The sequence below is a fragment of the Tiliqua scincoides genome, chromosome 3, assembly GCF_035046505.1.
Source record: "Tiliqua scincoides isolate rTilSci1 chromosome 3, rTilSci1.hap2, whole genome shotgun sequence".
NCBI lineage: Eukaryota > Metazoa > Chordata > Lepidosauria > Squamata > Scincidae > Tiliqua > Tiliqua scincoides.
Genome location: NC_089823.1, coordinates 85,960,461 through 85,977,752, shown reverse-complemented (window position 1 = coordinate 85,977,752; position 17,292 = coordinate 85,960,461). Strand labels below are relative to the sequence as shown.

Sequence of the window (17,292 nt, the reverse complement as noted above, 5' to 3'; positions counted from 1 at the left end):
AGCATCCTGTTTCCAACAGTGGGTCACTGGCTTCCTCCAGGAAGTCCACAAGCAGGACAGAAACTGGTAGTCAGAGGTATACTTCCACTGAACGTGCACATAGCCACATGAATAGCAAGTCTGGATAGACCTGGGGAGAATGGTTTTGATGGGCACACCCAGGACCTTGAGCATGCCTAAAGTAGCTCTTTGGATTCTGGTGTACATCCACAAGAAATGAAGTGCAAATGGCCATTCTCATCTTCCAGAAAGACTAAGGTTGCTGGAAGTAAACAGACTAATTCCTTAGAATTGCTGAAAAGTTGATTAAATGTTAACTTAGGGCCAACACTTGAGTTAATTCTTAGTTTTTTTTAAAAGGGAATGGTTCCTTATTCATATTAAAGAAATCTACACAAGGTTAAAGATTTTGTTTTAATCACAGACTGAAACATCATGGTTACAAAATGGATAGTTAGATTCCAAACCACCATACACACAATTCTGGTTGGGAATATCTTGCCCACCACCAACACCAGCAGGCTGGTAGTTCAAACAGAGTTCATATTTGCCCGTGTGACTGAACAGTGAATTCCGGAAGTATGGGTGATGCTGCACAGCAGAGGCCAGTGAGACGTGTTGCATTCATGCAGCAAGCCGTTGCTATTTTTTGAGACCTCTATGGGGTCGTATCAGGAATCCCAACAAGTTTGCAGCTTTCTGTCCAGAGTCTTTTCTGCACCTCCTCGTCATATGAGACGTCAACAGATTTTGTCCTTTGCTCATTGTAAAGATAGCAGCCACTGACTCCTTCCAGCTCTGGTGAAACCGCTGCATAGATCAACGTGGAGGCACCCTCTTCTGGAGACTGTGAATTACAAAGAAAAATAAAGCAGGTAGACAAACAAGCAGGGACAACAAAGTTTGTCAAACTTTGAAAATACTTTTTGCATGAGTAACGGCTTGTTACTGATTGAGAAAAATAGGTTACATTCTGCTATGACTTCCAAAAAGGTATAAGAAGCTTGGGGGGGGGGGGAGAAAGCGAGAGAGAGATTGCCACTGAATCTAGACAGTCCCAACATTTCATTTAGTTCAAAAACAATTATATCCTTCACTGCCTGAATCATTCAGAGTGGCTAACACAATATAATTGAGAACACACCAATAGTACATTAAAAACACGGCATAAAAACTAAAGGGTAGAATGACGCCAAGTTCCAGGTAAAAAACAGTATTTAAAAGCACCTGAGCATGTCATCGTGTGACACAAAATGTGTCACCACCATTCGCTTCCAAGACTGAGCACTGGGGAAAGGCATCATATGCTGGATAAGTTTGAGAAGCACTGCAGTAGGGATTTAAATCATGATTTAAATCAAATCTATCTTGCAGGTGGCCAACTCACATGTCTGTCCATAGCCTGCATTTTTTTTATTACCAAAAAATACATTGTTAATTTGACAGATGTTCAGTGTTCTAGAATATCAGGTTCCTTCAAGATGATCCATGCTGGGTAAATCAACACTGAGGTATGCAAAAACACTAATTTCTTCACTATTGTCAGCCTCTGGCAGTGTGTTCACATTTTTACAGTATCAGAAACAGAGGTATCTCAATGGATACGGAAAAAAAGGGTTTGGATCAGACTAGATGACAATCATAGTGTTGGGTCCTTTTTAAAGGACTTTTGTGCATACTTTTTAAAATACATATAAATAGTAGACACTACTGTATAATTAGTAGACAACAGATGAATTTGATCCAGAACAGGATTATGGAGTAGGGGGAGAGATCATGTAACCCTTTGTCCCTGCCATGACGCAGATCCTCCTTGTGGGTGCTGTTGGCCCTGGAAGGAAAGCTCCCATAAGCACCAAGTAGCAACTCCAAGAGAATTTGGACTTAGGGAAATGGAAAGGGTTAAAGTCCCATCCCTCTCCCAACCAGTATTCTCATTCTGGATTAGAGGTTCCTGCTAGTTACAACACACACACACATGCAGAGACAGACAGACCATCTAGTTCTGGTTCAAGATTTTTTTAAAGTCACATCTTTCCCAGCAGAGGAATTAATGCATTTCTAAAGCAGGCAAGAATATCAAAATCTCTAGTGTAATTACTCGTTTTACCAGGATGACATGTTCTTTAATCTGCCACAAGCAGATGAAGGTGTAGGTTGTGCAGATAATGCATTCCGTTCAGAGATGAGCTAGAGACCCTGACAACCGAGGGTGACAGCAAATTAAGGCTGTGGGGTTTAATCCAAAAAAGCAAGGTAAACTCAATGATTTTATTCGGCACAAAGAATTACCATCAAAGTGTTGTACTGTCAGAATGAAAACACGAGTACATATCAAACTCAAACCAAAGTAACAATTTATATGTACGTGACACCCTATTTGACTCAAATCTAACAGATGGCTTTAGAATATGTACGAAACATGCATTTCTACACTGTTTTCATTTTTAACTATGGATTGACTGATTTTATTTTTTTGCCTTATAAATTATGGTATTTTTCACTGAGACCATGTTTTGTAAAATTCACTTGTTGTATCAAGCAAAATCCAGAATTTTGACCTTCCCACCTGCGGCTCCCGAAGGTGAGCTGTCTCAACATGCCTTATAGTATGTCTGTGACAGTGCATGCTGGCAGAGCGCTCGCTCTGCTGGCTCAGAGCTTCAATAGGATTGTGCCAAAAGCCAGCAATGGGTCTGGAAGTACATGCAGGTGAAACATGTCATCAAACAGGTCATCAATTACAACAAAAAAACTCACTTCTTCCAGAGCATCTGGTTACCCCAACAATATCGTGACTAGAATGAATTTTTGGCTATTTTTCTTCATCCACAAGGTTGCCACTTCTGTGCACTTAATAATACAATACAGATAATATTGATGAAACTACTGGAAAAATGCCCCTGGTGACTTCTTGATGCAGACCATCTCACAAGCCCAACCACTGCAATCTCTGTCCAATACTCAAGTCATACTAGAATATGTTGGGATGTTTCATCCTAGAATGTTGCACTAGGAACTCAGCAAGCAAGGAAAGATAAAATTCTATGCTCTACCTATAATTCTGTCAAGTCCATAACTGGTAGGTTCTCAGGGGGAAAGCTAATTTAACAAGAGTGCATCTCTCACACTGGGTCTTAGAAACTACCCTAACTGTGGAATCTAGTCAGACTACAAGGCTGAAGCAAATCAAGAACATTTATGTCACCTTGAACTGTTTTAACACCTTTGAAAAGTACCACGTGGAATGAGACGTGTGCAATTCTTAACAAGCATTTAACGATGATGAGATCATTCCGTTATCAAGGATGACAGAATTAGTGGGCACTGAAATCAGCCTAACACTTGTGTAAAAGTGAAGGGTAGTGGGGGCGGGAAGGTTCTGGTTTTGGAACAACAATTTTGGCCATGGTAATGGGCAGTAGGAGAAATACAGGAATGTCTGAGTGAGGACAGGGGTATGCAGGAGGCAGAATGTGGCAGGGAGGGGAGGATTCCAGTGGCACTGGTATGCACTGGGATCCTATCCCTGTTCCTTCTCCGGTTCCTTACTAATCTCCTCAGTTCTGTAAATCTGAGGAGATTCATTTGGGCAATGGAGGGTTGCCCCAAGGTGAGATAACAAATGTTCCCTTACCTTGAGCAGACCTCAAAATCCCCTACCCCCCACCAGAGGATGTAGCACATGCTCCACTGGGATGGCTGTATCTCTGTAGGTGGGGGGGAGGAGTTAGTTTTGGGCTATTAGTTATATAGTTATGTAGGTAGGACTTGCCATGGACACACAGTTAACTTTTGGAATACTCAACATACAATAGGTTAAATAAGGAAGCCACTTTGCATTTTGTGCAACTGTAGTTAAAGGCAAGGCTACAAAGTCAACAGAAAATCACAGACAATATAGTACAGTATTCTGCAGGTTATCAATCTCTCACACACTGCAAAGAAATGCTTTTTTAGATTAAAAAGACATCTACATACTTGTCTTTTTGTGAATCAATTTGTCTCCTAGTCTTTTCCCTATTTATTGCTTTTCCTTCCCTGTATGAGTGTCTCATTTTCTATAGTAGTTATCCTTTAAATTCTTTCTTGTTCACCTTTCTTTTCTGGAGCACATAGAAGAGAACTGATAAACTACTGTGTCCTCCAAAAAAAGGTTAATTCTTCCCTATTATTAGGCTCAAGGTTACCTACACTGCCTATGTAGAATGGATTCATTGAAACAATGAACCTTTAAAAGGGAAGCTATTATTGAAATGAAATGCTCCCTTTGATATTGATTGAAATGCTGTCATTTGCAGACAATCTGGATTACACTCATCCATGAAGAGATAGATTATGGTACTGATTTTAAAATGTTTGCATAGTCACAACAGGTCAGATGCTGAAGCACTGCACATTCAGATTGTTCATACTTCTATTGAGAAACAAATATAGTGTTTGTGTAGAAACACTAATATTGCAAGCATCTCAGATTTTTGGATACTTGCTTATTATGTCAGACTTTCTTAGTTTTAAAAAAGACATCTACATACTTGTCTATATTATGCACATACTTGTACGTACATGTCTGTATTATGAAAAGTTTAATGAACTAGTCAATTAGCAGAGGACATGCTTACTTACCCCAAGCATGCTTTGTCATAAACTTTTATTGCACAATCTTGCAAGCATGCAATAAAAACTGTAACCATAACTGCTTTTCTCATTAATTCCTACACCAGTCATATGAGGCTACTATTGTATAGCTCAAATGGATATGGCTCTAAAATGCCATAAGTCAGTGATTTATACATACAAGAACATCAAAATTTAAAAAGTGCAAGTTACAACAATATACATGTGCCATCACTTTCTTCCAACAAGCTATGCAGCCTCCAAAATATTTTTGGCTTCTGGGTAATTCCTAAAGCCTAAAGGAGTAAGTATTTTCTGCAGAACTAATCAATTATGCAGATTTGGTTTTATTTTCTTCCCTCTTGTACATTATTAAAACTGTATTAATAAAGCAGCAGAAGAGGCTTTAGATGTAAAGTGCTGCATATGAAAAAGGTTCTCAGTCACTCGTATAAACAAAGTAAACGTTGTCATACACAGTGGTATATGTATGAAATATGCCACCATCCAATTTGACTTTTCTTATTCTTATTTCATATCTCCCAACTGTCTCACCAGACAACCACAATTATCCAAAGAAAAGTCCTCTCTCAGTGCCAATTTTAGAGCAGCAGGTGGTTTGTGGTTTTTGTTTGTTTGTTTGTTTTATTAGATTTCCATTTCTCTTTGTTATTTCTTCTGTACTATCTGTAAAAGTGAAGCCAAAGCCTTGGTTATGCCTCATATACATGTCTGTGCCACTTAACAACAGGGATACGTTCTCCTACCCGTTGTTATGCAATTAGGTCATTAAGTGAACACTCAGTCCAATCTATTGCCTGTTGTGTAACCAGACACTCCATGCCAGACAGTAACTGGCTGCACAAGCTATTGGAGACAGATTGCCTGTTCTTTGCATTAAGAGCCTCTCTGTTGTGTAAACAGACATTTAGCTGCAGGCTATAGAAGACACGATTGCCTCATTAAGAGCATCTTTATTGTGCTTTGATCACTGTCATATATGTGGTCCGTCATTAAGCAGCGCACGCCTGTATAGTTTGCTTACCAAACTTGCATATTAAAAACACACTTGCTACTTCTCAATTTATGGATGTGCCAAATACCATCATTGGTGATGGTCATGTAAAGATATGTTCTCACTGAGCTAAAATAAAGAAATTGGGAAAAATACTGTAGCACATTTGCACTTCAAAGAATATTTTCTCCCTCTTAACCTTTCTCCCCAATGTGTCTATCTGAAATGCAAATTACATGCAGTGGCGTGGCTAATGATCATGTAGCCCGGTGCCAAGTTCAAAATGTTGCCCCAGAAGTGATGTCACAACCAGAAGTGACGTCACGCCCAGGCTTTTTAAAAAGTGAAAATTGGAAGGAACCCATCTTCTCCCCCCAGAGCTCACCACCTACTTGCTCTGCTGCCTTCCCCCAGTCAGTGGCATAGCTAAGGCATCTATCTGCTACCCAGGGTCAAAGAAGATTTTGTAGCTCCCCCCCCCCCCGCATAATAAAATCAAATTTAATTAAGGAAATAAATAAAAAGTTATTGGTTCCATGCTGTATCATAATATCTCACTGGCACTCAGAACAGTCTCATAGGTCAGTTTGGAGTTAAGCAAATTCACTTTTTGTTCCATAAGACAGTTGTTTTCATTTTCTGGTTCATTGGTCATAACTTTTGATAGAATACAGATATTCCAGTGCAGTTTGTTTCATTGCATTCTGCATTAAATTACCTTTCCAATGATATGTAACATGATGGTATTATTCATACATACCAAGATTTTCATAATTTTGGCCACTAGTGTCAAGCTCAGCTTGTTGCCCCTCAAAAGCTTGATGCCCGGTGCAACTGCTACCCCCTGCACCCCCTTAGCTATGCCACTGATTACATGCATTTAGGACTGGCTACTAATCCTTGCCCCCCTCTCTCTGTGGGTGAGAATAACAAACAACTACCAGTAATCACTAAAGGTCCACACTTACCTAAGAGAGGGGAAGGAGAAGAAAAGGAAAGTGATTAGTTAACTGTTGAAAGTAGTGCCGGATCTAGAGGCCTTAAACTAAAGATGTGTGCCTTTCTCTCCTGCTTGAAGGCTTCCCAAAAACAAACGGTGGGGAACAGAATGTTAGACTAGAAAGGCCTTTGGTCTGACCCAGGAAGACTTTTAAAAATGTTTTTAAGATTATAGTATACTTTATACTATATCAGGAACGGCCAAACCATGGCTCGTGAGCCACATACAGCTCTTAGTTAGACATATAATGTGCGGCTCTCAGAAATATGTTGGTTGAGCTCCTTTTTGCATCACAACTGATACAAATGATAAACAAAATTTTTTCAAGCTTTATTATTTACAAGCTTTATTTACAAGCTTTATTATTTATAAACTGAGAGTCCACTGGATTAGAACATGTTTAATGCTCATGTGAGTAAATATATTTAAGAATTGAAATGCTTCGTAAATATTGCGACTCTCAGAGATCTCTCTTGAAGCTCTCAAACACCTGAAGTTTATCGTATGTGGCTCTTACATCAAGCAGGTTTGGCAACACCTGTAGTATATTACGGTATACTAGAAGGCTCTAGTTCACAAAAGCTTATGCCACATAATATTTGTCCTTTCAATAGTTACCTACAGACAGTCTTTTCAGCCTGCTAGTGTTTAAGGTGCCATAAGACACTTTTTTGGGATGAGGACTTAGAATCAAGTCCTTAGGTCAAGGCTACTAATGAGTGGGAGGAATTTAGTTTGCTATGTTATTCATGAGTCACTATCTACACTGATTGTAACATTAACATTAAATGAAGTCAGATTTATAGCACCTAAATGTGAGGGCAGGATACGCAGAAGGTGGAAAGGCTTAAAAAAAAAAAGTTGTACAGTTGTACAGGTAAAAAAAGGAAGCTGTACAGGCTGAATATGAAAGAAGACAATGAAACTAATCATAGGACTTGAAAAACAGCACAAACACAACAAGAACAGAAACTGGTTCGTTTGGTTTGGTAAAGCAATGCACATAGGATGCAGAAGAGACAAGACTCTGGAAAGAGGGCTGAGAAGAGACACAGCAAATGACCATGTTCTGTCAGGAAGAATTCAAATGTGCTACAGCTGATGTGTTAACTACTAGCTTGAAGTGAGAGGGGAAGACAGGAAAATAGGATCTGCAAGGAAGTCAACAATACACTTTCTTCTCTTCTTCTCCAGGTATCACATGAAGTAGCAATTGCACCAGCCATCCTAGGCTCCTTGCAAGATGACCCACCTTTAAAGCCATTACATAGGTTTTAAGAAATTTGAAGCACTGAGAGAGTTAATGTGGACATAGTCTGATCAATACTTAAAACAACTATTTGCTTTTCATTAATCATACAAATATCCTTAATGAATGAAAGTTATATGGCTGGCCTTTTAGTCATGAAATCTGTGTTGTTTAATAAGAGGATTACAGGTCCAGCCTATTTATACATGAATTTGACTCAACAGGAATGGTCCCTGCAAATGAGAAGGAATGTGCTGATCTCTGGAGAAGGGGAAAAATGCATCCCTTTAAAAACAGTTTAAAAAACTGAACGGTTCTTTAACAATAGCCTCCTTAATGAAGGAAAGAGAGAGAGGGCAGCTGGCTGACAATCCATCAAACCTTCTCTCCCCAGCAGACCCCTCCCTTCCCCCTGAGCAATAAAGGTGATCACTTTGCATTGGTGAAGGGAGGGACTGAGTGAAGCACTTGGAGGAGGACTGATTGATGATTGTCTTCTTAATGACTCTTATTTTACATCACAAAGGTCAGCAAGGGTGTTTTTAAATCACCTGAGCAAATAAACTTTGCTTTTTAAATTGATTTGCTATAGTGCGTTTTTTTGCCATCCACTTGTGCTTGGAATGGAACCCACAGGAATAATGAGGCTCAACCTGTACAATTGTTTGTGAACTTTGAGCACCCTTAAATTGGGAACAAGATAGAGAAAGACAAAATTAAGTTAATTTTTATTCAAACTAAACAGCCTGCATCACTCTGGGAGATAAATTGCTTTAATTATTCTTTCATGTTAAGCTTGTGTTCCTATCATTTCAAGTAATGTATTCATTCTCTTAAACAATTAACACAACTGAGGGTGAAAGGAAAGTCTCAAGAAGGGGGAGACCAATGGGGGAAATCAAGTTGAAAGTGATGTATTTCCATAATACATATGGAACAGAACACTGAAGGCTAATAAGGGAACTGTAACTTATTTAACTTTGATTTTGTAGGTACATAGAAAGACCTATATTAATAATTTCAGGTCCAGAACAGAGCAAAAACTCACATAGAAATCAGCATTTCAAAAGGCTGTAATGCATGTTTGGCTGCAAAACCAACAAGGGGTTTCTCTACTTGCGTTTTTTTCCTCATGGAATAAGTCAAGTACCTTTTATACTTCTTAATCCACCAGTTCTTCCACATGCTTTCTGAATGCCTTGCTGGGAAACTCATGTGGTGAGTTAATAAGTGAGGTGTCCTAGACCAGGGGTGTCAAACTGCTTTCATACAGAGGGCTGAATAGCATTCATGATGCCTGCTGAGGGCCGAAAGTGATGTCATTAGACAGGAAGTGATGTCATTAAACAGGTCATAACCAAAAATAAGCACTTTTTTCTCACTTAGGAACTCATTAGCTACAAATGACAGAAAACACACAAATCTTGATCATATTTTAAGATACGGAAGAACCCAATTTCCATTTGGGCTGCCCTTTCAGCAGTGCCACCTCAGCTCTGCTGAGAGCCTGCTCTGCTGAGAGCAGCTGAGAGCCTGAGGGCCGGATAAAAAGCTTCTGCGGACTGTATCCGGCCCCCGGGCCTTGACACCCCTGTCCTAGACTGTATGTCAGGGTCAGAAAGATCTGCAGGGTCAGAAAGTTTACTGCCTCAAAAGGGCAAGCCCTTTCAGGGAAATTCGTCAAGTGCAGGTAGGATACATGCAGATACAGAAAGACAGCCGAAGGATAACTAAGAGCCCAATCCTAGTTTCCCTACTGCCCAGGTCAAAATGGCAACTGCTGTACCCTATGGGGCAGGGAAGCACTGACAGGTCTCCTCAGGTTAAGGGAAGAAACGTCTGGGTCTCTTCGAATCTGCACCTGCTATTGAGCTGGTACATAACCAAGGAGACCCATGTCAGGTTTCCTGGCCTGGGAGGGAAGTCAGGATATGGTGGTAGAATCTGCCACCATCTCCGTCCCCTCCCGGGCCCGCTCCTCCCTTCTTCCACCCAATTCTGCCCCCTTCCTGCCCTCCTCCACCCCAAAACGCCGTACTTACTGCTGGGAGCTCTTGGCAGTGATCTTCGGGCACTGAGGCCCAGAGCCAACTGGTGCATCGGTTCTGCTAGTGCAAAAGTGCCTTACAGCCCAGTCCAGCAGCCCATAGGATTGGGCCCTTACAGGGCTGGAGAAGAGACTAGCAAGGCTTTTTTTCACAAAATAATCCCTGAATGGGAGCAAATATTTGGGTGTAAATTTCACATTAGTTGACACTCATAGATTGTCACTCTCCTCCCCTGTTCTCCCACTTACTGCCCACAGCTTGCTCCTGCTGTTGTCTTACTGGCACCAGGGACTCCAGGCAGGCCACTGCCACATGGCCATTGTCACCTGTCATTCCCAGCAGTGGCCCGATTGCATGCTATATGGCATAGTGTCTTACAATGCCATAGGTCAGACTGCACTGCTGGAATGCTAGTCCATTGGATTGGGCTGCAAAAAGTACTCCCTGATTCAGTATTTGGAAAACAGTGCAAAGGAAAGAATTAAACAAGCTCCTCCCACAGTACCACTGGCTCTGATCCAACTTGGAGTCCCAAACCTGCTTTAAAGTAAAAATAAGAACACCAAATAATCCAATCACAGATCTGCTGTGTAATGTGTAGCTCAGCTCTCAGACCAAGATCCACATGCAGGCTTGAATGGTTTATACCAGTGGTTCTCAAACTTTTTAGAAACGGGACCCACTTTTTATAATGACAATCTGTTGGACCCCACCAGAAGAGATGACATTGACCTCAAAGTGATGTCATGGCTAGAAGTGACATCAGGCAGGAAAAAATTTTAACACCCCTATACGACAAAATCAAATCTAATTTAGGGCCCAATCCTATTCAGTGCGCACTAGCTCACCACTGGCGTACACTGTCGCAAACATGTCATAAGGCATATTTGCGGGCTCTAGTGCTGGTGGAGCACCAGAGCTCAGCTGCTGCGTGGACCACTGGGCAGTGGAGAAGTAGGTGGGGGCATGAAGGAGGCATTCTGGGGTGGGGGGAGGCAGAGGGAGGGTGGGAAGAGAGTGGGGAGGAGCCATGCCAGAGGGAGGGAGTAGGGTGGGAGGTGGGACCAGTGGAGCTTTGCTCCACCAGAACCTGAGCCTCCATGTCGGTCTATCCGCCCGACATGGAGCCTCTGAATTCTACGCCAACCCTCGGGTCATTGTAGAATTGAGTAACCCCACTGCGGGGCTACTCACTTTACCCGGGGAAGGGGACGAAAGTCTTCTTCTCCCAAGAAGGTGGCGGCTGCCTGGGGTGCACTGGATGCAACGGCAACCATTTCAGCGCCGCTGCAGCCCTGTGCACTGGACAGCTCAGGATTGGGTTGTAAGTAAGTAAATCAATAAATAAAGAGTTTACAATAAGTTTAAAAATTTATTTAAAATAAAGAAGAGTCCTCCTCAGTCTGATTGCTGTTGCTGATCTGTTAAAAAAATTCCCCAAAGGTCTCAAAGGCTGCAATCCTATCCACACTTATCCAGGATTAAGCCCCATTGACTATCACTGTTAAAAGCATGTACAAAGTAGCCTGTTACATTGTAACATTTCTCTAAATGCGGTTGCATCCCATGATAGCATCAAGTCTAATATATTAAAAATAAAATAAATACTGAATGAATGTGTATCCACCTGAAATTGGCTCACTACCCCCCTAGGGGTCCCGACCCACAGTTTGAGAAACACTGGTTTATACTATTATGCTACATGACTTTGTTTTGCATTCCTCTCTGTACCTCACTTTAATAAACTATCTTTAATGATACTGCTTTGGTTTTCCAAAACTGTTGATGTGTAGTTACTGAATGGGATACATGCCAGGATACTAGCTATATAGAAGCAATAATTCTTCACTTCTGGAATACCAGAGGAGTGTATGGCACCTTGGTTTCTTTAACACTACCTCTAAGCAGGAGATAAAGTCACTTCACAATTAGTGACAAAGAATCTACAAAGGAATAAATGGATAGATACGACTGGCCAAATGCAGGACCTGATAGCATTTTCTCAGAGACAAATGTAAGTGTAAAGTGTAATGTACAGAGTCTGAATAAAATGAAATTCTTTCCTTGGATAAATAATGGAAAACAATGTGATGTTGCCTGGAACACATATATGATATCTTTCAGGCGATGTTCAGCATAGATCTCTATGAAAGAGAATAGCAGGGCTTTTTTTTTAATGGAACGTGGGGGGACGGAGTTCCGGCACCTTTTTGCAGGGGCCCCTCCCGTTTGGAGGCATTCGGGGGGGAGCAAAACAGAGGCATGCGCTGGGCGGGTGCTGTGGGGTGCAGGGTGGGCGGGTGCCTGGCCCCCGCCTGACCGCACAATGACCCCCTCCTGCCCCCATCCCCAAGTTCTCGCCTGAGCCCAGCCCGCCTCCCCTCCCCCTACGCTCTGCTTCCCCGTGCAGCTTCCAAGCTGGTGGAGGGTGTGGGGGACACACGCTGACGCCTGGGAGGAGGACGGACGGACAGCCAGCCAGGGAGACGGGCTGCGGCACCCACGGAACGCCCAGGTACTGGCTTGGCGGAGGAGGAGGGGAAGGAAGCTGGCTGGTGCTGCCAATCTGCAGCACGAACCTAGGCATGTCTACTCAGAAGTAAGTCTCATTGTGCTCAATGGGGCTTGCTCCTGGGAAAGGGTGCATAGCCTTGCAGCCTGAGAGCCCAAGCCTATGCATGTCTACTCAGAAGTAAGTTCATCTTTAGGGGGGAAGCACATAAAGAATATTTTATTTCTCCAATTAAAAAATGGTTTAAAAATAAATAAATAAATAAATAAATAAATAAATAAATAAATAAATAAATAAATAAATAGATTAACAAGTTGTGAGTTCCTGCACCTTTTTTTGTACAAAAAAAGCACTGGAGAATAGTATTCCAGAAAGTCAAATACTGTAAGAAATGTGGATCAAGGGACTGGCCAAAGTACAATAGGTACCTGCTTGTAGCATTACATTATATCCCTACTTTTGCCTGACACGTGATTGGGGAGGCTGTGTACACAGTATGTTCACAATTAGCTGCTACACTGCTTTCAGATGAAGTGCTAAGCAGTACCGACTATTTAAAGTGTTGAGCACCACAGGAGGGCCATGGTGTTCTCACTTTGGAAAAATCACATGGCCACTTAATTAAAAGGAAAATAATTAGAGACTCTTTATGCGCCTGCCAGCTTTCATGTTTTAATTGTTGCTGTTGCAATTGATTAACACACCCATACAATATTTATTATTAATTTTTCCCCTTTCCTATGTACATGGTAGTATTTTAAAGATTAAATCTTACTGCATCAAGTGAGAAACAGCTTTGTTCACAAACAAAGGTTTCTGCCCATTAACAAAATTCATGCTATTTAAAAACCTATAGAACGATCTTATGCTTAAATTTATAAGGTTTTTATCATTATAGCACAAGCTATGAGTATTTTGATAATTAGTGTACTATTCTCATAATATAAGAGAAAAGGATCTATAAGAATGTATAAGAACTGCTCATCCCTACAAGCCAGAACATTTTGCTAGTTCTCTACTAACCATCCACAAGACAGCCACGACAATCCTGGTATCAAAAACACAAATGACTATTGCATCAACTCCTATTTAAATGTCTTTACACTGCATGTACTCTGCAAATAATCTTACACATGCTCAGAAACAAGTCAGTGTTCCATGGGGTTTATTCCCAATGTGTACAGTAAAGGACTGCAGTCTTATCTAGTCTGCTATAAAACGGGGGGGGGGGGGGGAGGAGGAATTTGTAAGGACTACCATAAAAAGTTATATTTTTTAGTATTATTATTATTAACAGTATTTATATACCGCTTTTCAATGGAAAGTTCACAAAGTGGTTTACAGAGAAAAATCATATGGCTCCCTGTCCCAAAAGGGCTCACAATCTAAAAGGATGCAAAAGAACACCAGCAGATAGCCACTAGAAAAGACAGTGCTGGGCTGAGGAGGGCCAGTGACCCCCCCCCCCCACTAAAGGTTGCTAGTGTGCCTCCCTGGCGCGCTAGCATTGATTGCAAGGGCTTTCCCCCAATCCCCAATGGTGTTTGCTGCCAGCTGATAGGCTGGTTAGCCGGAAGGGGGCGGGACCGGTGAGCTGCCCAGGCGTGCATGCACCTGGGCAGCTTCAGTCTGCTCCTGGCAAGCAACCATGTCGCTCGCTTGCCTGGGAGCTGGAGGGAGACGGCTGCCCTTGACGGGGCTTGATCGGCGCAAGGCGCGTGATCCAGCCCCATCATTGCCTGGAGCCTTGCGGGTGTTGTCGGGGTGATCCGTGAGGTGGACCCAGGTGGCAGGAGTCTCCCGCAGCCACAGCAGGCGGCTGGGTGTGCGGCTCCTCCTCAGAAGTGGGGTGATGCCTTTAGTAACCTGCTTAACAGGCATCGCGGTGCTGCTGCACAATTACCAGGTGCAGTAGCCCTGTGCAGATAGGCATAGATGTAATGGCCTTTGCCAAGGCTAGTGTATTTGCAATTATTAACCCACCTAATGGGTGCCCTGCCTCTATTCCTTGAGAGTGGGGGGATGTTCGGTTACCAAGCCCGCCTAACAGGTGTGCTGTCCCTACTCCTCGACAGCGAGGTGATGCCTTCAGTAACCTGCTTAACAGGCATGGTGGTGCAGCTGCACATTCACTACGTGCAGTAGCCCTGTGCAGAAAGGCACAGATGTAACGGCCTTTGCCAACGCTAGTGTCTTTGCAATTATTAAACCACCTAATGGGGTGGCTTTTGCTGTTTTGTGTTAATGACCCACTTACGGTGTGCTGCCCCCACTGAGGACAGAGGGGTGATGAGGCTTCGGCCATTCATTTATCTAATTATCAGCTTTGCGGGTGTGCTGCCCCTACCCAGGTTGGACGGGCAATGAGGCTTTGGCCATATCTGTGTTTGCCCCTGGTCCATCTGGGTCAGGGGTGATGAGGCTTCAGCCATAACTGTGTGTGCCCCTGTTCCACGTATGGAAGGGATGATGTGTTTTTTCTTCAAAGTGTAGGCATACAGTTATGCCTCATTTCAGCTGTTAACACTTATTGTTAACTTGGAATGAGTGAGTTTTCTCACAGTGTTCCTCTTGTCTTAACAGGTCCGTGAGGGAGGTTCCCAGCCTGGGTCCTAATCTGCAGACATTCCATAGTTTTTCGGGCTCGGAAACACATTGGCTAAGAGGGGCATGTGTTGGGGTCAATTCTTGCCAGCAGTTTTAGAGTTTATTGCACTCCATCCCCTGCCCTAGGTAATCATTGTTCACTTGGGCGAGAATGACTTGGGCCAGAGGACGTCTATGTCCTTGAGGCTTCAGGCCGGTAGGGATTTTGTAACGCTTGTGAGTCGGTTGCCCGGGGTTACTATCCTGGGGTCTGACCTTCTGCCTAGAAGGGTCTGGAGGTGGGCCAGAGATATTCGGAGGATAGACGTGGCCCGCAAAAGAATTAATGCTTACCTGGGCAGGGTCATCACGGACCTCGGAGGAACAGTGATTCATCATCTGGGAATCCATTTCGATCTTCCTGACTTTACCGTGGTGATGAAGGGCATCTTTCCCCCTGGGGTAATGGCATGTTTTTGGCAGACTTGCAACAGGGCTTGAGAACCTTTTTTGGGTGCAGGGAAGGACAAGCGCTAGGTTGACCTCCCGTTGTGGTGGTAGAAGTGTGGGGTGGGTAGGAAGAAGACCTTCTCGGTGTCCAATCTAAGTCAGCAAGGACGGGGGTGAACCAGAACTGCTCCCATGATGCTTGACCAGCTCAAGGAGGCAGGCTGGCTAGCCCCTTGTACGAACTTGGGGGTCTTGCAGGGGTGACCTGAAGGTATAGCAGTTCTGCTGACTTACCCTCTTCGGGCAACGTTGAGAGAAGGGCTTAATAACAATTGCGTTACGCCTGGAGTCCAGTGGACGCCCTGTGAGACGGGGGGTGAAGACGGCCAGGGCTGTTTCCCCCACGTAGAAACCTGCACTTGGAATGGGTTTTGTTTCGCCCTTCAGTTGCCCTGTTGCAATGTTTTGTATTCAATAAAGCGGTCCATTTTTAATTCCATACCTGTTGTCAGCTGTATTTATTTGGGGAATGCATGGTAAAAATAAAAGAGCACCCACTTAAAAAGTGCCTCTTACTCAGTTAGCAGCGGCATTGTGTTTACTTTCTCTCATGTGTATGGTGGCTCTCTTGCAAATGATTGACCTATTCAAGAAGAGTAGAACCTGCAATTTTACGTAGCACTACACATTGTGGAATTGGCTACAGAAAGGAATACAACAAAGAGGGCTCAAGACAAAGCTAGCTGCAACAACTGACAAGATGGTGGTGCGCATCAAATATAACTAAAAAGATAAATATTCAGGATATAATTTAGATAATTTTCTCAAGAATCTTGACACACACTAATGTGTAAGCACCTAGCCTTTGCCTACAAGGGCTTCCTTAGGTAGTTTAAGATAAACATACTATAAGCAGGATTCACCAATACAATGCATACTTCCGGATTACTCTTCCCCCCATTTTCAGAAACATAATGCCTTAGAACATGTTTTACATACCTTGAAAACATGCACAACATATTACGAACAACGATTAGTGCATTATTTTACTATCTTTGTGGAATGTTATAACAAAACAATGTGAGGCAGGAAGGTACCACATGCACAGATTTTACCATCTAACTTTACATTTCTGCCTTAAAGAGAAGACTATTGCCAACTTTCAATTTCTATTACTATAAGTTTTCTAAGGGCTTTGCAGGGAGGGCTATGAGAATGAAGACTTGTTAATTGCTTGTCATGGTTCCTACCCTCTCTTTTGATTTGGAAGTGTATTAACTGAAGGATAATTGTAAGGTTTCTTGTCTATTACTTTCACTGCATTGACAGTGACAAATAGTAGGCAGAAGTGAAAGAATTTTGTAACCTGTCAAAATCCTCAAAGCTCTGTCACTCTTGAAGTGAAGTAACTGCATATACAGTGAGATTTTCTCCTTTTACGAGGAGAAACCTTTAGAATATTATTGGAAAAGACATCAGGCTGAGAGCTCACATTTCTACACAGATAACATGCTACAAATACTATACATGGCTAAGTTCATTGATACTGGTGCAGAATGCCTTGGCCCACCTCCAGAAGTCGTGCCAGCAAAATATACACACTGTGCGTAGATTGACACTGGCTTCCAAACTGGGGGCAAAGGGACAAACAAGTTATAGAGGCATCCAAGGGACAAAGATGGGGCACAAAGGAGAGACAGAGTGGGGGGGGGGGAAGCAAGCTGTCTTATGTGCTGGTTTGGGGAAAATGATGGCATGAAGAGGGGCGGCAAAATGTTTGAAGAACAACTGAAAAGAAGGAATAAGATATCCATT

The 17,292-nt window shown here is 42.7% G+C and overlaps 1 protein-coding gene across 2 annotated transcripts in view; it reads right to left on the bottom strand.

Annotated features, from left to right (window-relative positions):
• Positions 1–400: 400 nt before the first annotated feature.
• ZBED1 (zinc finger BED-type containing 1) overlaps positions 401–17,292 on the bottom strand; it is a 133,122-nt gene continuing 116,230 nt past the window's right edge. For both annotated transcript variants that reach the window (XM_066621648.1, XM_066621649.1), the window contains one exon: positions 401–847. In XM_066621648.1, the coding sequence (XP_066477745.1) occupies positions 659–847 (189 nt within the window). In that variant the 3' untranslated portion in view covers positions 401–658. The remainder of the gene's footprint in view (positions 848–17,292) is intronic.